At 35.1% G+C, this 26,174-nt stretch overlaps 5 protein-coding genes across 8 annotated transcripts; all 5 read left to right on the top strand.

Annotated features, from left to right (window-relative positions):
• Positions 1-554: 554 nt before the first annotated feature.
• On the top strand, positions 555-4,264 carry LOC103866355 (oligopeptide transporter 5). Its single transcript, XM_009144266.3, has 5 exons — positions 555-1,250; positions 1,402-1,853; positions 1,979-2,076; positions 2,166-2,738; positions 2,963-4,264. The coding sequence occupies exons 1-5, from the start codon at positions 1,172-1,174 to the stop codon at positions 4,032-4,034; spliced, it is 2,274 nt and encodes a 757-aa protein (XP_009142514.1). The 5' UTR covers positions 555-1,171; the 3' UTR covers positions 4,035-4,264.
• Positions 4,265-6,672: 2,408 nt separating this feature from the next.
• On the top strand, positions 6,673-8,578 carry LOC103866333 (E3 ubiquitin-protein ligase At4g11680). Of its 4 annotated transcripts, none has more exons than XM_009144256.3 (2): positions 6,673-6,956; positions 7,250-8,578. In XM_009144256.3, exon 2 carries the CDS (start codon positions 7,305-7,307, stop codon positions 8,334-8,336), a length of 1,032 nt encoding a protein of 343 aa, XP_009142504.1. In that variant the 5' UTR covers positions 6,673-6,956; positions 7,250-7,304; the 3' UTR covers positions 8,337-8,578. The 4 variants fall into 4 exon arrangements, with proteins under 4 accessions (XP_009142504.1, XP_009142488.1, XP_009142496.1 ...); XM_009144240.3 differs by having other exon boundaries at positions 6,680-7,084; XM_009144248.3 differs by lacking the exon at positions 6,673-6,956 and adding an exon at positions 6,966-7,132.
• A 1,625-nt stretch (positions 8,579-10,203) lies between these two features.
• LOC103866317 (calcineurin B-like protein 3) lies at positions 10,204-12,848 on the top strand. Its single transcript, XM_009144219.3, has 10 exons — positions 10,204-10,400; positions 11,087-11,157; positions 11,240-11,399; positions 11,521-11,603; positions 11,711-11,770; positions 11,858-11,966; positions 12,046-12,098; positions 12,176-12,256; positions 12,357-12,469; positions 12,552-12,848. The coding sequence occupies exons 3-10, from the start codon at positions 11,276-11,278 to the stop codon at positions 12,607-12,609; spliced, it is 681 nt and encodes a 226-aa protein (XP_009142467.1). The 5' UTR covers positions 10,204-10,400; positions 11,087-11,157; positions 11,240-11,275; the 3' UTR covers positions 12,610-12,848.
• A 459-nt stretch (positions 12,849-13,307) lies between these two features.
• Positions 13,308-14,861, top strand: LOC103866324 (calcineurin B-like protein 3). Its single transcript, XM_033275249.1, has 7 exons — positions 13,308-13,551; positions 13,710-13,792; positions 14,041-14,154; positions 14,237-14,290; positions 14,404-14,484; positions 14,580-14,692; positions 14,789-14,861. Exons 1-7 carry the CDS (start codon positions 13,308-13,310, stop codon positions 14,859-14,861), a joined length of 762 nt encoding a protein of 253 aa, XP_033131140.1.
• Positions 14,862-15,935: 1,074 nt separating this feature from the next.
• On the top strand, positions 15,936-18,018 carry LOC103866308 (protein transport protein sft2). Its single transcript, XM_009144207.3, has 4 exons — positions 15,936-16,428; positions 16,910-17,177; positions 17,287-17,391; positions 17,662-18,018. The coding sequence occupies exons 1-4, from the start codon at positions 16,232-16,234 to the stop codon at positions 17,770-17,772; spliced, it is 681 nt and encodes a 226-aa protein (XP_009142455.1). The 5' UTR covers positions 15,936-16,231; the 3' UTR covers positions 17,773-18,018.
• The last annotated feature ends 8,156 nt before the right edge of the window (positions 18,019-26,174 follow it).

Raw genomic sequence — 26,174 nt, 5'->3', positions numbered from 1 at the left:
TTAGAATCTCACAGAACACAATGATACAGATGTGACTAGCTAGGAATGTTGAGCCCTTAATTAATACGCGATAATTAAGCGTCATCACCAACTACTACGGAAACTTGGTATCAATGAAATTAATCTATGTAAATGTTTTGCTTTTTCTAAAAATAATTCTTTTTTAGTAGTAAGAACAGAAAGAACACTAGCTAGCTAGTAATCCAAAAAGAATAAGACCAAACACACATCTATCCAATGTGACGCGCGTCCTATACATAAAAGAGCCTGAGTCAACTTGGGGAATGGATGAAGCGGTGCCAGCAAGCATTCCCATTGAATATTTAGCAAAACCGAGTAATGGTGCATTCATTCTATCGCTAAGTTTTTGTTTTCAGCTGCTGGTAATGGGCGCCAATTAGAATTGCAAACTCATACGGTCTTACCTCACAACATTTGTCATGTTCCATTTTTTTTCTTGTTAACATCCGTTCCTTAAGTTATTATTGGAATGCTCAATTTATTTTTGTAACTTAATGTCTATCCCTTAGTTTACAAAAAAAAAACTTACTATCCCAAAATTTTACGTTGGCTGAAAGTTATTATTTAAAAAAAAAAACTTAGTTATCTTCCATAATTAGAAAATAGAACTTTATATAATTGGTTTCTATTTGATCTTTAAAGCAAAGCTACAGAGTGAAAACAAAAACCTGAGCTAGTGTTTCTGTTTACTTACTGAATGCTATATTTAGTATCTTTATTCTGTTGGCTAAGGTGTATGTTTGGTTAAGATACCGATTTGTAGAATCTGCCACGCCTTTATACTCCAAGTAAAGATTTCACTTTCTATCACGAAGTTGAAACATTTGTCTCCTTTCACTGAAACAGGCTTAGTTTCAACGAATCAATATTCTTGTCCACTTTTAAAGTGTATTTAATTATGTTCATCTACAAATAAAAACTGCGTACGTCTTCTCACTTTACAAATTAAAGACAAAATACTCTAGTGTTTTCTCTATTACTACATCCTCTTAATAGCAGTATATATATATTTCAAAAATAGTCTCTACTACAAGTGTTTGCAAGAAAATTATCTTAGTCTTTCACTTTCCGGCGACTTATCAAGGACCCGGCCATACTCACCGGATCCGACATTAAATTCGCATACCTTCTCGAAGAAGAAGAGAGAAAAATGGTTAGTTCTCTCGAAGTCACAGGACCTGAATCCAATCCCCCGGAGCAGAAGTTTGAGTCCAACATCGTCATAGCTGGTAAATAAAACTCGGTTCTGTTTTGGCCATCTTGGTTCGGTTCGGTCTATTCTTGTTTAATTAGATTTGCATCCCAATCCTATCAATGTTGGTTGGTTCTCCATTAATAAACCGATTTTTGGCCCGGTCTATGACTTTTTTGGCGGTGCAGATGAAGATGGCGAGGAGGAAAACGACAGTCCAATAGAAGAAGTCCGCTTAACCGTACCAATAACCGACGATCCATCTCAACCGGTCTTGACATTCCGTACATGGTTCTTAGGCATAATCTCGTGCGTGGTACTCGCGTTCGTTAACCAGTTTTTTGGTTACCGGTCGAACCAGCTCATGGTATCTTCAGTCGTGGCACAAATCGTCACCCTCCCAGTAGGAAAGCTTATGGCCACGGCTCTACCAACGAGGAAATTCCGGTTACCCGGTACAAACTGGTCCGGTTCGTTGAATCCTGGACCATTCAACATGAAGGAACATGTATTGATCACTATCTTCGCTAGTGCCGGAGCTGGAGGAGCTTATGCGACCAGCATCATTACCATCGTCAAAGCATTTTACCACCGGAATCTCAATCCCACCGCCGCCATGTTACTTCTTCAAACAACTCAGGTGTACAATAAGGTTCAAGTATATTATAATAAGTTGGTATTACGTCAAAAATAATTTAATAATGAACGGTTTATTTAATTTAATTTATTTCTTTATACGTTTTGTTTGTTTGTTGTATATATAAGTTGTTGGGGTACGGATGGGCTGGTATGTTCAGGAAGTTCCTTGTGGACTCACCGTACATGTGGTGGCCTTCAAATCTTGTTCAAGTCTCTCTCTTTAGGTACGTTTTTTCACCATGCACACGTGAACTGTCAATAAATTTTAAAATGTGCAAAAATCAATCAGTCTATAACCTTTGTTTACTTTTAGAGCGTTGCATGAGAAGGAGGAGAAGTGTGAAGGCAAACAAACGAGGCTAAGATTCTTCCTAATAGTCTTCTTCGTGAGCTTTGCTTACTACATAGTCCCTGGCTACATTTTCCCTTCCATCTCATCCCTCTCCTTTGTCTGCTGGATATGGACACGCTCGGTCACAGCTCAACAGATCGGTTCAGGGCTTCACGGGCTCGGCATTGGCTCGTTCGGTCTCGACTGGTCCACGGTCGCAGGCTTCTTAGGCAGTCCTTTAGCAGTACCGTTCTTCGCTATAGCCAATTTCTTTGGCGGTTTCATCGTCTACTTCTATATTATCCTTCCTATCTTCTACTGGAGCAACGCCTATGATGCAAAGAAGTTTCCTTTCTATACCTCTCAGACATTTGATTTCACCGGTCAGCAATTCAACACCACTCGGATCCTTAACCAGAAGACATTCGATATCAATCTTCCCGCTTACGAAAGCTATAGCAAGCTTTACCTTAGTGTTATGTTTGCTCTCATCTATGGACTCAGCTTTGGTACTCTTACAGCAACCATTTCTCATGTTGCTCTCTTTGACGGAAAGTAAGTACTATGCAGGTCCTGAGTATAGACTAGTGAAACATTGGCATAATCTCCCAAAATTTTATGAAAAAATTTACATATATAAGTTCCCAAATTTACTAATTTTTTTTTTATAAAACCCCCCTTTTTAATTGTTTACAACCTCCAAAATCTCATGACCTGCCTTATGACTATTAGATCAGTCTTCATCAGTTTCCATGAAAAATCTCTTGTTGTTGTTTAAGGTTTATATGGGAGATGTGGAAGAAGGCGACGTTGACGACAAAGGACAAGTTTGGAGATGTGCATACAAGACTAATGAAGAAGAACTATAAAGAAGTACCTCAATGGTGGTTTGTTTCAGTTCTCATTGTTTCCTTTTGTCTAGCTCTTTACGCCTGTGAGGGTTTTAACAAACAGCTTCAGCTTCCATGGTGGGGACTTCTCCTCGCTTGTTCCATCGCCTTTACGTTCACTTTACCTATCGGAGTTATCCTAGCCACTACAAACCAGCAGATGGGTCTTAACGTGATAACCGAACTCATCATTGGGTACTTGTACCCGGGGAAGCCACTAGCTAACGTGGCTTTCAAGACTTACGGTTACATTAGTATGTCCCAAGCCTTGTACTTTGTTGGAGACTTTAAACTTGGTCACTACATGAAGATCCCTCCGAGATCTATGTTCCTTGTTCAGCTTGTTGCGACCTTGGTTTCTTCAACCGTCTGCTTTGGGACAACTTGGTGGCTGCTTTCTTCCATAGAGAACATCTGTAACAAAGATAAGCTCCCAGTGAGTAGCCCGTGGACTTGCCCCGGGGACGAAGTGTTCTACAACGCGTCGATCATATGGGGAATCATTGGACCTGGAAGGATGTTCACTAGCAAAGGTGTTTACCCTGGGATGAACTGGTTCTTCCTCATCGGCCTCCTTGCTCCTGTCCCGGTCTGGTTCTTTGCAAGGAAGTTCCCAGAGAAGAAGTGGATAAAGAAGATTCACATTCCTTTGATCTTTTCAGCTACTACAGCAATGCCAGTGGCCAAGGCTGTGCATTACTGGTCGTGGGCGTTTGTTGGGGTCGTGTTCAACTATTATATCTTCAGGAGGTACAAGGCGTGGTGGGCAAGGCATAACTACATTCTCTCTGCGGCTCTTGATGCAGGTACTGCGATCATGGGAGTGTTGATATACTTTACGTTGCAGAACAACAACATATATTTTCCTGATTGGTGGGGGAGTGAGAACACAGACCATTGCCCATTGGCGCAATGTCCTACAGAGAAAGGGATTGTAATTAAGGGTTGCCCAGTTTTCTAAAGAGATCTGCTCTAAAGTTTTTTAGAGCTACAGGTGAGTAATGGTCTACCAGATGGTTTGAGGGCAATACTATTATTGTGTAACTTTTGTGAGTTTAAGAATTCAAACAATGTAAGAAAAATCGATTTAGAATATGTTTCTCAAGAAGTAAGCGATCACTTCTTGAGAATTTCTTAAAGCTGGAAAACACTTTAAGAAGATTTATAAATCCAAGCAAGTCTCCATGAGAATTATGACTAGAAGTAGAAGTATGGTATTAGCTACATTGCCCTGTTTAACTTCAACTGAACAGTACAAGTTTCAGTCAGTCACTGTAATTAAAAAAGAGGACAGTGACTAAAAATGATATACTACCGTTCTGTACCTTTAACTTTAATGTCCTGCTTTAACAATTCATGCGTCTCACCCCTTTTTTTTTTCCGTCTCACTTACTTGGTTACAGCGTCAAGAAGCTGTTTATCAAAATCTGTGAAAGCCATTTCATTTATCTGATGAACTGCAGTATATAAAAACTACATTAGCTGATGACTCCTTTAAGAGAGTATAGCTTGCTGCCTCCATCTGCTCCGATCAATCTCCAGTTCTTGAAAGCATTCCTCACATAAGCGAACAAGGACTACATAATAGATTATTTGGTCACAAAACAAGATAATATTACTACAAAACTGATATATTGGAAAAAGCTAGCATTGGCTAGTTCAAGAGCTTTGGAGGCTTACAAATATTATTGTACTGATCAGAGACTACATGGAATAAAAATGAAAACGATTACACTTCCAAGTAGAGTGGAGCATGAGGGATATAGCAAGACATGATATCGGCCGAGTTCTTGGCCACAACATTATTCAAATCGTTTATTTTCAAGAAAGTAATAAGTACCCAACAACACCCATACATTAAGGAAACAAAAAGAATAGAAGTTTACTTGACGTCATTTCAAGTCTAAGGCCAAAATTTTCACGCAGTGACACAAGTACGGTTCCACTATGTTTGAAGCTTCCCTGGTTGTTTATTCCAAGCAATTAAGATCTTAAATTTGCCACCCTTGGGTTGTACTCTGTAAACCTCATAAATCTGCAAACAGATCAAAGCGATCAGATAATAAAACTGCATTGTTCGAGTTCAAAATCTTCAAAAATCAGGACAATTATGACAGATGATAAGGTAGAATCAGTAGGATGAGCACAATCTTTAGAACAATTATGACAGATGATAAGGTCAAGTCACCATTTGGTTTGACTTGGGATATTTTTCTTGTTTTGGATGGATTTACCTTCTTGATTTTCGCTTACTATTTAATTATAACTAGGTAATAACCCGCGCCTTGCGCGGAATGTGATTATTAGTTTTGTTATTTTTAATAAAAAAAAACAAATCTATTTAATCTGGATATCGGTTCGGTTTTAAGTTATTTTTTTGTTTTTAATCTCCTAAAATATAACCATTATTTTAAATTAATATTTATTTTGGTTTATTCTGTTAGAACGTTTGTTTTTTAGTTTTTTCGATAAAATCCAAAAATTATTATTATTTATTTATTTTCATGTTATAAATTTTAGATATCGTCATGTTGAACCAATGGTTTCATAGTTTGTAAATGGATAATAGTTCAAGAAAAAAAAATTATTAAGACAAATCATTTTACTATAATTTGGTCGGTAGTGAAAGAAACATTAAGAAAAAAAATGTTTCAACTTCCAAAAAAAAATTGATACTTCACTGGTGGTACATACTTATACAGTGTTCACATCAAGGTGCACATGTATATGTATGTAAAACTATATAAAAATAAATGATAAATATATAAATATATTGTTAATTAGTATTAAATAACATTTTTGTTCTAAATAATACATGAAAGATAAAATTAAAATTAATTAAAAATTGAAAAGGCTTTGACTCTGATATCCGAAATGATTTAGAATTTTAAAGAATATCTGATTTGATCCGTAAATAAAATAAAATTTAAAAAATAATTGAAAATTTTAATAATAACATTTTATTACAAAAATAAAATATTATTTAACTTTTTAAATTTTAATACCTAATATAATAAATTTAATCCATAAAAATATTGTAAAACTTATATAAACTATAATATATATAACATATATATATATATAATTCTGTACATATATGTATATATATGCATATAACAGATCAAATTTGATATCCGTTTCTAAAAATATTGGTATTTGTGATTTGTTTTTTTTTTTTAATTGTATTTTAGTAGTTGATTTGCTTCGTATAGTTACGATGTCCATATTTTTTTGTTCAAATCAAAACGGATAACGAATTGAATCAAAACTTATAAATATTTTGCCCAACTTTATCCGTAAACAATAAAAATAATATATATATATATATATATAGTTTAGCTTTTGATTCGTTATTTGTTTTGATTCGAACCGAAAAATCCAAAAAGTTTTATTTGAACCATGCACATAAGTTTTATATTAAAAAAAAATAAAAAAATATGTAGTGTGAACACATTTATGAATATAGTGTGAACGCGTTAACATATTTATTATCAAATCATTGTGAGGCTGCCACGTGTATATTATAGTGTGAATGCATTTATTACAATGCTTCTCCTTTAATATATAAGGGATAAATACTTTATCAAAAAAAAAAAATGTTTTACGATGTTCTAATCAAAAAACTATTTGCCTTCGCATTGAGGGAGAGAGGGAGTTTTTTTTTTCTGAAGAAGAAGAAAATAAACGAGAAACGGTTAAAAGCAGCGGTTGCTGTCGAAGTATTGCTTCAAAGGCAAAAACTTAGGATGTTAGGTTCATAGACCAGCGGTTATCTTCTCCCTCTCCTGCGTCTGTTTCTTCAATCCTAAGCAAAAATCCATTTTCTTTGGTTGCTTCCTCGTCCCCATCACAACGCCTAACTTCATCTTCTCTGACATAATCAGTACACCATCCCTCCTTCCTCTTCTTCTTTAATGCTTTTAATCTTTTCTTCAACATATCTCAGAAACGTGCTCCCTCTAGGTTTTAGCAGTCTTTCTCATACCTTATTATGTGTTGATAGTCTTTTTGGTATTTCCTCTGTTTCGCTCTGTTTTGAGGTTTCACTCAAGTATTCATGTGTGTTTTTTAGTTTGCATATACATTTTAATATCATTTTAAAGATTTTTATTTACTTTCTAGCTCCAGCTTGATCAAGTACTGTTGTAATCTTTTTATTTTGTTTATCATTCTCAGGTCCTAAGAGGGATCACAAATCAAACTCTCTGTTTCTTGACTTGAACACTCCACTATGAGTACACGTTATTCAACTCAACTGCAATCATCAGCCATTACATCCATCACCGTCTCCTCATCTTCCTCCTTAGACACCACCACTCCACGAGATGATGATAACACTCGCATGTCTCCAGCTTCCAACGCTCGCGTCAACTCTCCAACGTCCTTCTTGATAAGACTTGCAATGAGGGTATCTAGAGCAAGGTGGTTCATTTTCTTGAGAAGAGTGTTTCATTACCAGAATGGTTCAAGATCCGATCTTGGCGCCAACCCTTTTGAGTCAACCACTTGGATGATATCAGAGCTCATCGCTTTACTCGTACAGATCACTGTGATCACATTCACACTAGCTTTGTCCAAGAACGAGCGGCCTATTTGGCCCGTGAGGCTCTGGATCACCGGGTACAACGTTGGATGTTTACTCAGTCTGATGATCTTATACGGTCGGTACCGTCAGCAAGACGTTAGCCAAGGCAATGGGTTTACCTTTGGTGATATTGAGCAGCAGCAACAGAGAAGCAGAGAAGAGACCAGGTGCTCGCATTTGATGAACAGATGCAGGACATTGCTGGAGCTCTTCTTTGCGATATGGTTTGTGATAGGAAACGTATGGGTGTTTGATTCTCGGTTCGGTTCTTTCCACTATGCTCCAACCCTTCATGTTCTCTGCATCTCCCTTCTCGCTTGGAACGCTCTCTGCTACTCCTTCCCGTTTCTTCTCTTCCTCCTGCTATGTTGTGTTGTGCCTCTCATCAGTAGCTTCCTAGGCTACAACATGAACATTGGATCCTCGGAGAAAGGAGCTTCAGATGACCAAATCTCTAGTCTCCCAAGCTGGAAGTACAAACTCATCGACGAAACATCTGATTCTGATTCTTCTCACGCAAGCAATGATCCGGAGTGTTGCATATGTTTGGCCAAGTATAAAGATAAAGAAGAAGTGAGAAAGCTACCATGTTCTCATAGGTTTCATGTAAAATGCGTAGATCAATGGCTTCGTATCATCTCCTCTTGTCCTCTCTGCAAACAAGATCTCCCTAACTAAACGAGTCAGAAGATTGATTTGGAATCACTGAGTCCAACCATGTTCCATGCCTAAGTTGTTCTTTACTTGCGTGTTTCTTGTCTTTTATGTTGTCGCCCACTCGGACCACACCGGGTTACTTGTGTGAATGTTATTGTTTTTTTTGTTTGTACAAAAGGAGCTCACCAGGAACCGTAACCATCATACTCCATATACATGAATAAATAAGATTCAAGATAATGATCAATGTGTTTGTTTACTGATACAGCGCATCATGGTCTCTGGCTCCACACTGGACGACGTGTGAAAGTGAATGTAAACAACAACAATAATAAACGGGAATTCGGCCAAAAAAATCACGAACTTTGCACGAATTGCCAAAATAAACCTGAACTTTTGGACTGGCCAAAAAAATACCAAACTTTTCATTGACTTTAAAATTTATTAACAATGTCTTTATTGACTTGCCAATTTAGCACGCCGTTAACAAACTTAACAGAAAAAAATTGACGTCGTTTATTGTTCCGTTAACTGAAACGACGTCGTTTTTGTTTTACATGATCTGAAAATAAAAACAAGTAGAACCCTGGATTCGAACTCGGGTTGCTTGGGTGAAATGATAATGTATTTAACCACTGGGCTAAAGGCGTTTTCAATATAGTTCCAAACACATTTAACTTTATTTGGTACTCACTGAATATAAAAAGTTCTCTAAAAACATAAAAGATCTATAAAATTACAAAATATTGAAAAATAAAGATTTTGTAAAAAACAAATTGAACTTAGAAATATTTTTTTTCTTTAAATAATCAAAACATTTCCAAAAAAATTCATTTTTTAAAATTAAATTAAAAATTGAAAAATAAAGAATTTTTTTATAAAATTAATTTTGAAATTAAAATAATTATTTTTCTTAAAAAAAACAAAAATCTTCCAAAATTTTCAATTTTTTAAAATAAAAATAAAAATTGAAAAAATAAATAATTTTTTATAAAATTAATTTTGAAACTAAAATAATTATTTTTTATTAAAAAAAAATCTTCCAAAATTTTCAACTTTTTAAAAAATTTAATTTTTAGCTGATAATTGTAACTTAATTTTTTTGGATTTTCTTTGATTTTTTAAAAAAAATTGGATTTTTTTAAAAGAAAATTTTGGAAGATTTTTGATTTTTTAAAGAAAGAAAAAGTTTATTTTTAATTTCAAAATTAAATTTACAAAAAAATAATTATTTTTCAATTTTTTGGAAATTTAAAGATTTTTCAAAAGTTTTTAGAGAATTTTTTGAGTTTATGAGAAATTAGGGTTATGTTTTGTTTTATTTCATTTCAATCATCCACGTCTTTTGATCAATAAAAAGAAATTTGTATCTAATATTTCAAAAAGTCTCACTAGCCCAGTGGCAAAACTCCCCTCTGTTAAGTCCAAGAGTGTGTGGGTTCGAGTCTAACCAACAACAATTTTAAGATTTTGTCTTAAAGAAAAGAACTGAATGAAACGACGTCGTTTCACTAAACGGTAGTATTTAACGGTGGGTTAACACAGTTTTAACTGTCGGTTAACGGTTTGTTATTTTGGTCAGTCAATCGTAAGTTTCTTAATAAACTAAAAAAGTCAACGAAAGTTTAGGATTTTATTGGCCAGACTCGAGTACATGTTTATTTTGGCAATTCGTGTAAAGTTCGTGTTTTTTTTGGCCGAATTCCCAATAATAAACTGTTTTTTATCAACATCCAGTAAATTATTTTAGTTATTAAAATATGCCAATAATTTTTTTTTTGCCTTTTCCGAATATTTTGATTTTGTATTCTTTTTTTATCTGCAAACAGAAAAATCGTGTTTGTTTGTATTTTTAATTATTAAAAATATGCCAATAAAATATTATTATTTTTGCTTTTGTCGGAATATTTTGATTTTGTATATTTAAAACTTTTTCTTGCTGCAAACAGAAAAATCGTGGCTGCCTTTCTCTCACTAAAACAAAATAATTGTTTGTTTGTTTTTTTTTTGGGGCGTAACCATCCATCTTCAGCTTCAACCGCCAGAGCCGCCGTAAAGAAGGCTCCTCATCGACCGTGACGTGACGTAAGTAACGCTTTTTTTTCTCTCTTCTCCCTTGTCTACGATTTTGCTTTCGGTCAGATCGATTGCTCGTAAATCTCATTCTGTTTCCCGGGAAAAATCGCGATGGGAAAAACAAAAAAAAATTGAGATTGAGAATCCGTATTCTCTGGATTTTCAGATTAGATCCGAGTTATACAACGAGAACTTGAGATTGAGATTGAGAATCCTTATTCTGAATCCGAGAACTTGGAATCTAACTAGAGCTTGATCTCATTTGCGTCCTAGTTTGATCAATTTCTATGTTTCATTTCACCACCAGATTCAGGGTTCGAACACCCAGGGATTTGTTTTTTTTTTACAGTTTTAATTCCGCAGCTTTATCATTCTTTTTGAGCTCTTGTTTCTTAGATTCGGGTTTGGATTCTTGCCTGAATCATGCTTGTTCCAACCACTAGGATGCTTTAACAAGACAACAGTACAAAAAGTTTAGATCTTTTAGGACATGCCTCATTTCCACTTTGTGTTTCACATATGAAAGTATCTGTTAGTCTTTGTTTTTTTACTCCAGATCTGAAATGATGAATCTTGTTTGCTCTTGTGATATTTTTTTTTCTGATTAGCTAAAAGTTAAAATGACTACATTCCATTTCATATTAATGACTAAACTCCATTTCATAATAATGACTACATTTTCACTTTTCTGGCAGATATTTTTGTGGTGGTCTATAAAAGCGTTTCCTTTCTTGCCTTTTCATACGGACTAGGAAATGGTTAAAAGGTAAAGTGTCTCTTGTTCATATATGTATTTAGTTTTTTTTTTTTTTGAAAGTTCTTATGTTTTTTGTTGTTTGTTTAAACAGGCATGGAGAGTTTTGATTTACTAGAGAGATATCATCATGTCGCAGTGCGTAGACGGTTTTAAGCATGTATGCAACTCTTTGTTGCGCTGTTTTGATATTGATATAGGCAAATCTTCTGGAGGCCCTGGAGACCCTGAACTACTTGCCAGAGACACTGTTTGTAATGCTCTCTAATCTCTTCTTCCATATGCACTCCTTTCAGTTATAATGCTCGCTATTTATTCCTCTAATTGGTGTGGAACTTTCTTCCCAATTTTGATAGTGAACCGTTTTGGGTGCAGTTAGCGTGAGTGAAATAGAAGCTCTCTATGAGCTGTTTAAAAAGATCAGCAGTGCTGTGATTGATGATGGGCTAATAAACAAGGTATGTAGCTGTCTTTCTTTACCCTACACCGCTTGTACTCCTCACGAATGTTACTACTTTTGGACACTCTTTCTGAGTTTCCCTCTTGTGTCTTTGTTATGCAACAGGAAGAGTTTCAACTGGCCTTATTTAAGACAAATAAAAAAGAGAGCTTGTTTGCAGACCGGGTATGTTTTTTTTCTTTCACCAAAAAGTTTTTGTAATCAATTTGCTAAGATTCTATTCAAAGAATATGCTGACACCTCCAACCACAGGTGTTCGATCTGTTCGACACAAAGCATAATGGAATCTTGGGGTTTGAGGAGTTTGCTCGTGCTCTCTCCGTTTTTCATCCAAATGCTCCTATAGATGACAAGATTGACTGTACGTTTCTGACCTCTAAACTTGATGTGGAAAACCATTCAAATACTCTCTACAGTTACCTGAAATATTATTTTTGCAGTTTCGTTTCAGCTGTATGATCTTAAGCAGCAAGGTTTCATCGAAAGGCAGGAGGTAAAGAAGATCTGCGCAATAGACTCACCAAAACCCTAAAGATTTTGTATGGCATTAACATTCCTATCAATGTTCAGGTGAAGCAAATGGTGGTGGCTACTCTTGCTGAGTCAGGCATGAACCTGTCAGACGAAGTCATAGAGAGTATAATCGACAAGGTGAGCTTTCCTTCCTCTCCTTTTTACTATTTTCTGGTAGCATTTACAAGTGTTGTAAAGTTGAAAAAGTAAAAGAGTGATCTTTGAGTTTCCGTGGCAGACATTTGAGGAAGCTGATACCAAACATGACGGGAGGATCGATAAGGAAGAGTGGAGGATCCTTGTACTTAGGCATCCTTCGCTTCTGAAGAACATGACTCTTCAGTATCTCAAGTGAGTTCCTAAAAACATTAACCCGAGGGGATTTAGCCAATTCGTTCTTATTATTAAAACCAATCTCTCATGATGCGTGCAGGGATATCACAACTACGTTTCCGAGCTTTGTGTTTCATTCGCAAGTGGAAGATACCTGAGAAAAGCATTACTAGAGCAGGCAATTTGGCAAGTGTGTTTGTGTTTCTGAGTGCATCATGTTTATTTGTTTCAGTCTGAACTCCAGTTTCCAAGAGTTTGTTTGTTTCTTCTCTGAGAAAACATAAAGAGAAAACTTCGTATTTTTTTTGTTCTGTTCCTGGTTTTGTTTATATTTTCTCATGCGCAACTGTAGATATACATTACTACAAATTTATTTCCCATGGCAAGGGTTATATGATTTGACTGGTAGAACTTTTAGAGTTAATAAATGAAAGATGATTTCAAAGTTGCCTCTGGAAATATATCACTAAACCCTTTTTGCTTACGTTTTAACCGCTGTTCACCGGTCACACTCGAGCTTGCTGTCAGGCATGATCGACAGCTTCCTCTCCGGTGAAGTCTCCTGATAAGCATATCTATTGGGTGGGCCTCGGTATTTCTTAGTGGGCTGGAGTTATTAGTAGCCTGTTAAAGCTTTCCTTTGTTTATTATTTAAGTCGCTCGCTTATGATCTGTAAGTTAACAAAGACTGGTTCGAAATATTACGATCATCTCCCTCCCTTTGTGTAACAAAGACTTGTTCATTTGTTTATATTTAAACAAAGGACTTGTTCGAAATCAATTACAGAGGTTTCATCCGCAACCTTTTTTCTCCTTATCATTCTTCAATCTTCCTCCTCTTTCTGTCACAAATCAGATGAGCTCTTTACCGATCTTATCATCTCCCTCTGCAACAAACCAACCTGAAACCAAGTCAGCCGCAGTCAACAGGTGCAATTCCGAGTCAACTGTACCTGGAAGTTCCATGGAAGCGAAAGAAGCACCACCACCTACCACTGTTGTCTCGACTCGAACTCAGCCTGAAACAATTATCCGACCTGAAGAACAATCAGGAACAGTGGAACACAATCTCTCAGAGATACTTGCTAGAGACACAGTTTGTAATGCTCTCATCTTCCTTCCATATGCACTCTATTTATTTTATTTTTTTTTTTTACTTTTCAGTTATAAATTATAATGATTCAAAGGCACGCTGTTCCTCCAAGTTGGTGCGAATCTTTTTTTTTTTTTTTTTGTTAACGAGTTGTTCTGAGTGCAGTTAGCGTGAGTGAAATAGAGGCTCTCTATGATCTGTATAGAAAAATCAGCAGTGCTGTGACTGATGATGGGCTAATAAATAAGGTATGTAGGATTTTATATGTCTTTCTTGGCCCCCACGCCGCTTGTAAGATTACTACTTATTTTTGGACAGTCTTTCTGAGTTTCCTTCTTCTTGTTGTGCATCAGGAAGGGTTTCAGCTGGCCTTATTCATGAAAAATAAAAAAGAGAGCTTATTTTCAGACCGTGTATGCTTTTGTCTTTACCAACAAGTGTGTGTTTCTAATCCATTTGCTTAGATTCTATTCAAATCTGACATGGCCAATCACAGGTGTTTGATTTGTTCGACACAAAGCATAATGGAATACTTGGGTTTGAGGAGTTTGCTCGTGCTCTCTCCGTCTTTCATCCAAATGCTCCTATTGATGACAAGATTGACTGTTACGTCACTAAAACTTGATCTGGAAAACCATTCATATATGCTATATATAATCTATTTACCGTTACCTTTGAATGTTACTATGCAGTTTCGTTTCAGCTGTATGATCTTAAGCAGCAAGGTTTCATTGATCAGGCAGGAGGTAAAAGCTCCATACATCTGCTCAAGCTCAACAGCCTCTCACCAAAACTCTAAAAGATCATGTGTTGTGCCCTTAACATTCCCACCAACTTTTCGTTTTTAATTATTGTTCAGGTGAAGCAAATGGTGGTTTCTACTCTTGCGCAGGCAGGCATGAAACTGCCAAACGATGTCACAGAGAGTATAATCGACAAGGTGGGCTTTCCTCCCTCCGTTAATTTTATACGACCAACTGTTGTAAGAAGTTGAGAGTGTAGTAAAGAGTGATGATCTCTGAGTTTCTGTGGTAGACATTTGAGGAAGTTGATGCGAACCGTGACGGGAGGATCGATAAGGAAGAGTGGAGGATCCTTGTTCTTAAGCATCCTTCGCTTCTGAAGAAGATAACTCTGGATTATCTCAAGTGAGTTACTAAAGTGACTAACCGGGGGGAGGTCTAGCCAATTCTTTCTTAAGGCACATATTATTAAAAAAGCAATCTCTCTCATATTGTGTGCAGGGATATCACGACTACGTTTCCGAGCTTTGTGTTTGATGATGACTATTGTGTTAGTGGTCTCTGGTTCGAGTGACTGCTGAAACAAAACTAATATTACAAGATGATGTGGTTCCTGGCTTGGGGGATTAGGGGCTTCGGCCCTGAACCTCCTGATATTCGAAAAAAGATACAGTGAGAAAAGCATTGCTAGAGCCAGACAACTTGGCAGTTGTGTTTGTGTGTTTCTGAGTGTATCATGTTTATTTGTTTCCAAAAGTTTGTTGAAAGAACTAAGTTTGTATTTTTCTGTTCCTGGTTTGGTTTTACTACATATTTATTGACCACGTCAAGGGTGGTTATATGACAAGACTGGTGGCATTCTTTTACAGTTAATAAATGAAGATGATTTCAAAGTTTCCTCTGCTAACATTTAGTATATCATATTGAATTTTCTCTCATCATAACTTTGTTTTTTTCACTGACGTTTAAGTACTGTTGTTCACCAGTCGGACTCAAGCTCACTTTCAGGCATGACTACTCTCATCTTCGGTCTTGATCAAGTTTCAAACCTTCCTTGGTGGTAGAGACTAGCTTCTTACCCTTCAAGTGACCAATAGCGTACTCATCAATGGCGTCGATCATGTACATCACTTCATAGCCCTTTTTCTTCTTGAGCTTCTTAAGGAAGGGAGAGTTAGCTAGAATATTCCATTGTGATTGCTCTTCCTCTTGTGTAACCGATTAATAAAATAGTATACATTTAAGCAAAAAAAAAGCAAGGGAGAGTTTTTCCACAGCCTTTTTACTCTCTCTCATGGATGATCTCTTCACAATTTGTCCATGATGAAAGCCGCTGCGAACGTAAAGCTTGATGTTGTTTGGCTTCTTATCTGCGACAAAGAGGCGAATCAGAGCTACCTTAGGAATAATTCAAGTTAGTCCCTCAACGGAGAAGTGCTTGATAACAAACAAAAAAAAAATCATCCAACTCTCACTGGAAGCATAGTCCACCTTAACCACAACGATAACGAGATGGTCTATTGGTAGACGGACTTTGGATTGCTAAGCAATCAGAGTTCGAATGCAACCCACTACACTATATTTTGTAGTCACTGAGATATGAACCTATTTCACAGCACATTTGAAAATGCCTGGAAGTTGTGTAGATTGCATCATCCTTTTATGGATTAGTCTGGTCTTTTCATGGGGTTTGGTATATAGCCCAAAGTTAAAAAAAAAAAAAAAAAACTCATTGAAGCTGGATACAAAACGACGCGGTTTTAGCCAACAGATTCACACCGGTTAGACGTTACTACAAGACCGGTTCAATCATCCATCGTCGACTCGTCAGTGTCTACCAAACCTTAAAAACGCTCACGCTCATCTCCGATCGGCTACGTTCTGGTGATCCTCTCAAACTATTTTGATTTCGAAAGCAAAAGTTAAGCTGAGGATTGGGGGAAGATGTCACAAGGATGGTTCTCGATGAGCAGCGGCGATCAGCAGAATGATCAGCAGAATCAATCGGGATCGTCTCTTCTCGCGGACTGGAATTCATACGCAGCCTCGAGAGATGTCGAAGAAGGTGGCGGAAGCTTCGGTTTCGATATCGAATCCGCCGTTAGATCTGCCAACGACACCGTTTCCGGCACCTTCAGCGTGTAAGTTCATCGATCCCAGATTTTTGGTGGTAGTTAGAAGCGTGTCTGTTAGCGAATCTGAGCAATTGAGATTTAACTATGCGTTTATGCACATTGCATACCAATGGATCTTATTAGTTAGTGAATAGGTCTGATGCTGATGAGTTGTGTAGTTTTGTGTTCATCATCACTCTTTGGCATCAAAGCAATTTGGTTGTACTTGTGAGATCTCAACATGAACAGCTCTCTTATGGAGGATTTTTCATACAGATTTGCTGAAAAAATGTTCTTGTTTAGTCAATATTCAAGCTAGATGTATTAGCTTTGGATAAGCAGTTTTAGGAACTGTGTCTTCATTATCACATAAAGCTTTTATGTAGTGAAGGTTTTGCATAGAACATATTCATCCCTCCAGCGAGTATATGTATATTATCTGAAGGTTCATAAAGTTTTGTTCTTTTGTTTGATTTTTGCAACTTGTAATTGTAATCCATGACTACAGTGTTTCAAAGGGAGTGAGAGATATTCCCGGGAGCCTGTCGTCAGCAACAAGCAGTATGCCATCAGGGAAAGCTTTGATGTATTTCGGTTTACTTCTTGCAAGCGGTGTATTCTTCATCTTCATTGCCTTCACTATGTTTCTTCCAGTCATGGTGCTTATGCCTCAGAAATTTGCTATTTGTTTCACCCTTGGATGTGGATTTATCATCGGATCTTTCTTCGCACTTCGTGGCCCACAGAATCAGCTCGCACACATGACATCCATGGAGGTATATATACTCTACATTATTATTTAGTATCTCAAGCCTTAAATCCAAAAAAAAAAAAGAGAGTGGTTTCTTTCGACTCTTTCTAATTCTTCTTTGTCTACTTCTCCAGAGGCTTCCGTTAACCATAGGTTTCATTGCCACCATGGTTGGTACTATATATGTATCCATGGTTCTCCACAGCTACATTCTCTCGGTGCTCTTCTCTGTCTTACAGGTACTATACTTTTCATCTTCCTACACTTAAAGATATTCCCTTTTAGTCTGAGTTTGAAGTATTTAAGATCACATAGCAACTCCCCCCGTTGCCAGAATGGTGTTTAGATGAGAACCCCATTGAATATAACAAACAAACATTAGACTCTAGATCAAGTGGCGTGTGCTTACCTGGTTCTTCACATGTTATATCCGATTTGGGAACTTGTGTCCTCGTGTTCTGCTGAAACTCATGATTTTGGGTATTTTTTTCTTTGTGGTAATGGGACAGGTGCTTGCGTTGATTTACTACTGTATATCATACTTCCCTGGTGGATCATCAGGCATGAAGTTCCTCGGTTCTGCTCTTACCTCATCTGTTCTAAGAGTTTTTGGGAGATGAGCTTTTCGCTGCCAATCTGGGAGAAATGACAGAACTTTACTTCTCTGGTGTATAAAGAAAAGATGTCAGAGCTTTTTTCGTGTTCTAATTAACATAGATTTGATGAAAAAAGTTTGAAAAGACAAAATGTATTGGAAAAATATGTTGAAGGAAGAACTCAAGTAGCAAATATATCATGTTTATTTCGTTGTTTCAAAGAAACTTAGATGAATAATTCCCGTTAAGATCAAGTGATCCCATATTATTATTTTTTTCTTTCTTTTTACGATAAAAGGCTAAACGAACTTCAGTAGATTTTTGATTAGAAAGTAAGATTCAGAATACCGTGTGTCAGTTTATTTAACCATTATGTTTTGTGTCTTTGGGATATGTTGAATAGTAAAAATCTGAAAAAACTCTTTACATCACAAATTTTTTTCATATGTGTAGTGAACGCCGGTCATTCATTAGATGTAGACATCATTTTTCAGTTGAGAACAGTCTGTTGCAAACACCACTTTTGAGATACCTAGGGTCTTCATACACTCAATTGTCCAGATCAAACCTTCACAATCTCCATGTAAAGTTGATAAACTCATGCGTATAGACATGACACCCATCATAATATCAGATGTTCCTTTCTTTCTGTAAAACCAGCTTTGTCATATGAATAAATCTTGTCATTTCCATGCTCCATTAATGTAACACCAATTTTTATCATGTAAAATTTGACTCCTCTACAAAGTTGCAGAGTCTCGAATTAAAGAGTTTTTGATTTGGGTTTCAACCCACAAAACACCTCCAATCTCCACTGTTCTAAGAATATCCAAAGGATTTTCTACTTTATTTTTATAAATCTTAATTGTTTTGATTTTTCCAAATGTAGCGTAAAATCTAAGAAAATAGCTTAAGTTTGATTCTTTTGGTAATCGCCAGAACATATAATCTATGCTGGTAAAAACTGATGTGTTGGGAAACCTATGGACATGAAAGAATATTCGGCATCACCCAAGTTTGAAGTGCTAAAAAGATTCAAAGAGAACATGATTAACAGATTCTTCCTCGGCACCACACATTTGACATTGTATGTCGCATTTAATTCCCTGAGGCAAAGGTTCTTTGTAACCGGCAAACTACATGGAATTATCTGCCAAACAAAATGTTTTAATTTTAGAGAGCATTTAAACTTCCAAGAATAAGCTAAAAACTTTTGTGTTCGGTCCCATATCAGTGAGCTGTAATCCCAAATCAAGATAAAGTTTTTCTGTCCGATAACCTGATTTGACCATATACTTACTAAAATGCCATATGAATGAATCTTGTTTTGGATGGCGACTAATTGCCAAACTCCGTATAATACTCACATCGTCTTGATGAACATACATATTGAGTAAATCCAAATTCCAAAAAAGATCTACTAGATTAATTAAATCATCCACCTTAAGTAAATGATTCAAGAATTAATGATGTATTTTTGGTATTGTTGACTTCAGCGAGGAGCAGAAATCTATGGATCATTCCAGACTGAAATGCTTGAACTTATTCCTACTCTTTTGATTAGCAATTTTTTAACCAGAGATCGAGCTGAAGTGATACTTCTCCGTCCATAGGAAGGAAAGTATGATTTTATTGGATCCAATTGATCTGATTTCCTATTATATTTTCCCCTTATAAACCTTTGCGAACAGAGATTCAGGTTTATCTAGTAACCTTCATAACTGTTTTGCTAAAAGAGCAGTATTAAAATGTTGAATATCTCGAAAACTAATGCCCCCTTCATTTTTGTCTTTACACATTTAATCCCATGAGAACGAGTGCATACCTTTGTTGTTTCCACTACCACTCCACCAAAAATGAGCAACTACACTCGTGAGTTTCTTAGTAACTATTTTAGGTAAATGGAAACAAAACATAACATGAGTTAGCATAGCAGATGCCACTGATTTAATTAAGACTTCCTTACCACCCTTTGTAATAAATCCAATTGTTCAATTATTGACTCTTTCATAAAGAAAAACAAAAATCTGGGTTTTAGATCCTCCAAGACTCTCAGGAATACCCAAATAGGTTTCTATACCACCTATTGTAGTAATACCCAAAACTTGTTAAACCTCTAATCTTCTCGAATCGGGTACCTTATGTCCAAACTAGAGAGAAGACTTCATAAAATTAATATGTTGCCCGATGCCCTTTCATAGTCTTTCAAAATCTGTAATATTACTCCACTAACACTTGCATATTAGCTTTGCAGAATAAAATACTATCATCAGCAAATAATAGATGCGAAATTGTCAGACTACACACAACTTTTAACCCCGTCAATAATTTCTTTTTTTTTCCTGATATTCAGTATTAAAGCTTCTGTACAAAAAATAAATAAGTAAGGTGATAGTGGATCACTCTGCCATAATCCTCTATTTGGGACAATATGTCATTTTGGCTGACCATTAATTAATATTTTATATTGTATCGAAGAAATGCATGTCATAATCCAAGCTACCCATCTATGCACAAAACCCAATTTTTTATCAACATTACATCAATAAATTTCCATTCTACTCTATCATAAGCTTTATTCATATCTGTTTTAATAGTCAAATTTTTTTTCTTACATGAGTTATTGGTTCTTAATTCATGAAACATTTTCTGAGATCAATCTTCCAAAAACAAAGACTGACTTGACTGTATTTCTGAAATCAGTTGTTTGGGCAAGTCTTTTCAGCCTTTGACAAAGCACATTTGAAATAATTTTATAACCCACACTACATAAAATAATAGGTCTCAGTTCCATCATTAGGCTTGCTGCACCGTCTTTAGAATAAGTCAAATATTAGTGATATTTAATCTTTCATCCAAAGATCAACTCATTGACCATGTCCGTAATATTTGTCTTAATAATAGAGTAAGATTGTTGAAAAAATAAAGCACTCATTCCATCTAGTTTTGAATTTTTTTTCCGGATGTATCATGAATAAAACCAATCTCACTTCTTCCCCAGAAGCCCAAAAGGTAAGAATCCTCCGAATGGTGACTGCGGGTTAAGCGGTGCGGGATAAGCGGTTTAATTGCGGTGTGGTTCTAACAATTATAAAAATGTATAGATATAAAATATATATAAAAAATTTTGTTACTGTTAACTGCGGGACGGGACGGAAAGTATTCCGTTGGTTACCATTCGAAGCTTTGATCATTTGTAATCATTGTTGGTACGTCCTTTAAAAGTTCTTCATAACGCGATGGTGATGTTGTCGTAAAAATCATTAAAATAATCTACCGCAACACTCTTTACCTCTGCTTTCTATTGAACCCAATTACCTTTGCTATAACTCCACAATTTTATTTTTTATTCGTCTCTGTTTTGTTAAAACATGATAAAATTTCATATTACGATCCTTTTGCATGTCAAGTGGTCCTATTTTTTGTTTCCAGAATAGTTCTTCGTCTTTGTAAGCTTCCTTTAGTTTTCTGGATAACTCTAACACCTCTTCATGAGTTTTCGAATTATACCTCTAACGTCTCTGTGATCGCATGTTCAATAAGGCTTTTGTGTATTTTGTTGGTGTTTAAATGCTGGAGCAAATATATCCAATACAAAATTGGTTGGGCCCAGTAAAGCCCAAGAAATATTATTCGGCCCTTTCCAATGGGACCATAGTCGAAAGCAGTGGGTATAGAACCATATTGAGTACGAAATAACTTGGCAATGATGCATAACAGCTCTTGGTATTTGATTATTTGTAACGTTTGTGTTTACATCTACGTTAATTTACTTATTTTCAAATGACTAAAATTTATGTTTCCATTTGTTGCCAGCTATAATTGATAAATTTTAAATACGTTCTCCAATATATTAAAATATTAAAAATTTCGAAATATGAAGAAGACGTTAGCAGATAAATTTAAGCACAAAAACAATACTTATATTTGAAGTAGTTAGGCCAGAAGTTATATTCCATCAATCAAAATCATATGATAAGAAAATAGTATAATTCTTGGTCTATTTTCTTATTGGGGTATAATTGTTCAGTGAGCGGGAAACCCAATTCCTGATAATACGGAAACAATGGAGCAAGAACATTTGACCTCTAATCTACACCTTACACTACATGTATTGTTTGCATGACGTATTGTTTGATATTTATTATGTAAACATCAGTGACCCTTTAGTTTCATTAAACTAAAGCTTAGTTTCATTAAACTAAAGCTTTTGAGAGAGGAAGATTAGTTGAAAGCAAAAGCTCATCTTCTCCACTAAGCAATGTTAATTAAACACATAATTAAGATAAGATTATTGTTTTAATCAGTACAATTCTTGGAACTTAAACATATTGCTTTTGCTTTCTCTAATCTAAGAAACCCGTGGTTGTATAACAATTTTAAAATGAAAAAGGCCTTTTAAAAGGCTGAAACATCTTAATAAATTTTTCATGGTTAGGCAAAGATTTAAAAGCAGGAAATAAAGGAGAAATTTCAAGCGGAAAGTTGGGAAAAGCTAAAAATTTTGACAAGAACACTGAAAAAGGCTTGTAAATATAGTTGCATTTGATTAATCGAGAAGGCTTGTATGTTGTGCTTAAAGTTAATATCAGTTTCGATCTATTATAAGCAGTTTTCAAAGATAAGCTAGCAAAAAAATAGAAGAAAATTCAGGTAACAATAAACTAAATATCCACATATATTTTTAAAAAGCTCACTGTATATAAACCTAAATGCATTTGTGAACCAAAATATATTTGATGATTCAAGCTGAAACCAATTAAAAGGATATTATAATTAGAAAAATTATAATTATATAACGTACTAAATTTATATTCATTGGATCACGAGATCCATATATTATTTGGACGAAGTGCCCACTTCATTTCACACTTCTGATGTGCAATACTGCCACTACATTCTTGGACTGTTTCTGCCGCTGAATACCCTCACAATGGACCATTCTTTATCAAGAAAAATAAGTTAAATAAAAACTGAAAGTATACTGACAAAACCTTCTATTATAATAAAAATAATCAACCCATCATATTCTTGGTTAGATCCAACAGCTTTTATTTCTCACTCACTTAGATCTGATCGAGCCACTTAACAGAGGTTAGCTATCTTTTTATGTATATATTTCCTCTATTGCATGTGGTGAGATCTCTGACCTAATTGAATCGTGGTTAGATCTAGATCTTGTTACATTTGTCTTCATCTACTATCAGCATTGAAGCTTTTGTTATTTATTATTATCAGTGGTAGTCTCATCATCCGATTTACATATTTCATTACGGATATTTCACCTGTTGTGCCAACAAAAAGTACCCACATTGACTAGTTTCTAACGTGAAATTTCATATTGAATCAAAATATACTAAGTGTTTTGTAAGTCATATGGGGGAAGAAACTAGATAAGATATTGTATTTACTTGTTTCCCACACTATATAAGCTCCGAAACCCAGCTTTTCGAAGTGGTGAACCTGAAAAATGACAATGTACAAAAATAAATTGTTGATCCAGGATTAAATCTAAAATTTTCGAGATCAAATTATTTAGTAAAATATATATATATATATATATATATATATTTTATTTTTTTGACAAAGAACACATCAAGATTTATATTTATATATAAATTAGGGGTATTAATTTTAAAAAATTTGGGAATCAAAATTTTACTGGGCGCAGAATCGGCAATGCATCTTAGGAACATCATTTGAGTAGGTTTTATGAGGATTCTCTATTGTAATTTGAGTAATAAGGTAGTAATATGATGGGTTGAAGAAACAGAAGTTGAACAACAGATTTTAGATTACTAGTGGCTTCATACTGGATTCTTTCTACAATTTGTCTTTCGAAGTGTGTTTTTTTAGTTCGTGGGATTTAGTGGATGATCACATATAATTATGAAAAAGTTATGCATGTAAGTAAATACAGTGTGATTTAATATAACAAAATATGTTGATTCAAGAGCGGTGTTCGATTGGATCTTTGGTTCTTTGCGGCACAAATGACCTTTGGTCATCTTTCATTTAGATGGTATTGTGGACGCATGCAACGTGTATCAGTTCCATCGGGTGGGATTCATTCAGCTGCATTGAATGCTATCTCTAAATATCAATAGTACAATGTCTTAATTCTGACATGCTTTACTACACATTTAATGACCATTTATCACATTTAAAATGAAACTTGAGCTCTTGTGTCGGTATCTCTCGTAGATTATTCAGCCCTCTTTGCATGTTCGAGTCCTTAATTTGGAGCTGAAGTATGATTGTCCTTAATGTCTAGTTTAGCAAACAGTAACCTTTCTATGCGTATATCAATGGTAAATGAGATCGTTATCGTCTTGGTAAATTTGACCATGTGTCACCTAGACGATAAATATAGCGCTAGAATCGGTTGCAACTGACCACATGTTTGTATATTTGCGCCACTATCGTCGTATCATTCCTTGGTGTGCATGTAACGTACGTTTTATCTCCAACATTGTTGTGTGTATGTATTAAAAAAAAACATTGCTGTGTATTGTGGTTCACATGTTAGATCCATTTTCCTTAGTCACCTATAGTTATTTTTGTTTCGTCTATGAAATTTCATTGATGAAGCAGAGCAATTACAATAGGACCAGAGACATGTTAAATATAAGAAGATACAATGATCAATTCCGACCTATGATCGAGGTACGTATTGGTGATGATCACTGAAAATACCAAAGCAGCTTGATCCAAATCTTTTCTTTGACCACCATAAGTTATATATATACATACAAACATACTTACATTCGGTATTGTCTTCAATTATTTCTAGACACTGTTTACAAAAATAGTATTAACAGTATATTTAAAGAAACAACCATATAGTTTTAAAAGTTAATAGTTTCATCTATATATGCCTAATATTTTTTGAAAAAATATATGGTCTAAATTTAAAAATAGAATTCAAATTTAAAGTTTTAAACCTTTATTTATACATCTATTAAAATTGTTTTCTTAGAATCACACTAACCCAAACCGATTTTTCTTTGAATTACGGTTGAAACTGATATAAATTCGTGCTGGCCAGTTTCGATCCGAAAACAAACCCGATATATGGTGACATGGTACCTATAGCACAAATAAATGTAATCACATCATTAATAATATATAGCCTTGCTGGATATATATATTAATGTAGAGAATTTAGGAATAATGTTTGGATGAAAGGGTCTTGTCACCCAACAAACAGGGACCATCAATAACGATAATCATAAGATTTGTGAAAGAAATGTTTCACTCATTTGGCTGAAGTACAGTTGGAGTGCCTTGTCTTTTCTCATTTTGTTCTCTTTACTTCCTTCTTGTTTGTTCTTTTTTGTTCTTTTATTCTTTTCCCCATCTTTTTATTTCTGTCAAGGACCAATTCTTTCTTTGTTTCGTCAAATTGTATACTTAATTAGTTTTAAAGTTGTGTTTACATATGCTAACAACTTCTAATGATTTTACTCAGTCCATAACTATGGTTTATATCATGAGTTAAACCCTACACAAATGAAAGGATATAGGATGCTTCACCCATGATTTTTTATGGACAAACAATTTAAGTTGTTGTTATATAACAAACATGTTTAACTTATTATTTCTCCATACAAAATATGTTATTTTTCTTATTATGTAATGTAAGTTAGATCTCTCATATGCATCCTAGCTCAGTCATGTCTACTAATTATATTTTCACTGTCTTTGTTTATAATAAAATGAAACCATTTTAGATTTATATTTTATATTTTTTTTTAAGAAAGTAATTTCTTAATATATGTATATTGAGACAAAACATCTATACTATTAAAGCAGAATCCCTATTAGGATTCTGCCATTGGATTTTCAAGTTATTTACGAGAGAATGCCATTGCCTTTTTTGGATTTTTTTTTAAATATTCTCGCCACTTATTTCGGCCAATCAGATACAACAATCAGATACAAGATTAAATAGAAGGGAGCTTCTGATCAGCGACGATCATTTCGGCGAAGATGAACACGATTTTACGCCCAAACTTTCCTTGCCTTCCTCTTCTTCGTCTTCCTAACATCAATGTGGTTAGAGGTTTTAACTTATTTCCCTTCCATCCTGAAGGTTTTATAGGTTTCTTCTGCGATTTAGGGCTCGATTGCAAAACTTTTCAAAGTAGGTTTTGTTTAGATTAGCGCTGAACCGTCCCGTATTTATTCAATTTTGGGTTGGGGTTGTAGCTTAATCTTGACCTGTTCACGATTTTAAGAAACAAGATCTGTTTCCCTGAAGACGTATGAAATTCTGAGAGTTTGGCTCTGTTTGTTTAGTGTCCTTAAACTTATAGTTTCTTCCTGGATGCTTTAGTTATTACCAATAGACACGAGAATCTGTTTTTTTTTTTAATTATCTGCTATTAAGTTTGATGGCTTTTCTGACTGAGAATTTTTTTATC

Source organism: Brassica rapa, chromosome A01, assembly GCF_000309985.2.
Source record: "Brassica rapa cultivar Chiifu-401-42 chromosome A01, CAAS_Brap_v3.01, whole genome shotgun sequence".
NCBI lineage: Eukaryota > Viridiplantae > Streptophyta > Magnoliopsida > Brassicales > Brassicaceae > Brassica > Brassica rapa.
This window is presented reverse-complemented; position numbering and strand designations above follow the sequence as displayed.

Excerpts from the sequence above, each read along its gene's own strand:
- LOC103866355 (XM_009144266.3), top strand. The coding sequence starts at position 1,172 with ATGGTTAGTTCTCTCGAAGTCACAGGACCTGAATCCAATCCCCCGGAG. Across the intron at positions 1,251-1,401 it reads GTCCAACATCGTCATAGCTG|ATGAAGATGGCGAGGAGGAA; the intron begins GTAAATAAAACT and ends TTGGCGGTGCAG. Across the intron at positions 2,739-2,962 it reads GTTGCTCTCTTTGACGGAAA|GTTTATATGGGAGATGTGGA; the intron begins GTAAGTACTATG and ends TTGTTGTTTAAG.
- LOC103866333 (XM_009144256.3), top strand. The coding sequence starts at position 7,305 with ATGAGTACACGTTATTCAACTCAACTGCAATCATCAGCCATTACATCC.
- LOC103866317 (XM_009144219.3), top strand. The coding sequence starts at position 11,276 with ATGTCGCAGTGCGTAGACGGTTTTAAGCATGTATGCAACTCTTTGTTG. Across the intron at positions 11,400-11,520 it reads ACTTGCCAGAGACACTGTTT|TTAGCGTGAGTGAAATAGAA; the intron begins GTAATGCTCTCT and ends TTTTGGGTGCAG. Across the intron at positions 12,099-12,175 it reads GTTTCATCGAAAGGCAGGAG|GTGAAGCAAATGGTGGTGGC; the intron begins GTAAAGAAGATC and ends ATCAATGTTCAG.
- LOC103866324 (XM_033275249.1), top strand. The coding sequence starts at position 13,308 with ATGAGCTCTTTACCGATCTTATCATCTCCCTCTGCAACAAACCAACCT. Across the intron at positions 13,552-13,709 it reads ACTTGCTAGAGACACAGTTT|TTAGCGTGAGTGAAATAGAG; the intron begins GTAATGCTCTCA and ends TTCTGAGTGCAG. Across the intron at positions 14,155-14,236 it reads ATGACAAGATTGACTGTTAC|TTTCGTTTCAGCTGTATGAT; the intron begins GTCACTAAAACT and ends GTTACTATGCAG.
- LOC103866308 (XM_009144207.3), top strand. The coding sequence starts at position 16,232 with ATGTCACAAGGATGGTTCTCGATGAGCAGCGGCGATCAGCAGAATGAT. Across the intron at positions 17,178-17,286 it reads CACACATGACATCCATGGAG|AGGCTTCCGTTAACCATAGG; the intron begins GTATATATACTC and ends CTACTTCTCCAG. Across the intron at positions 17,392-17,661 it reads TGCTCTTCTCTGTCTTACAG|GTGCTTGCGTTGATTTACTA; the intron begins GTACTATACTTT and ends GTAATGGGACAG.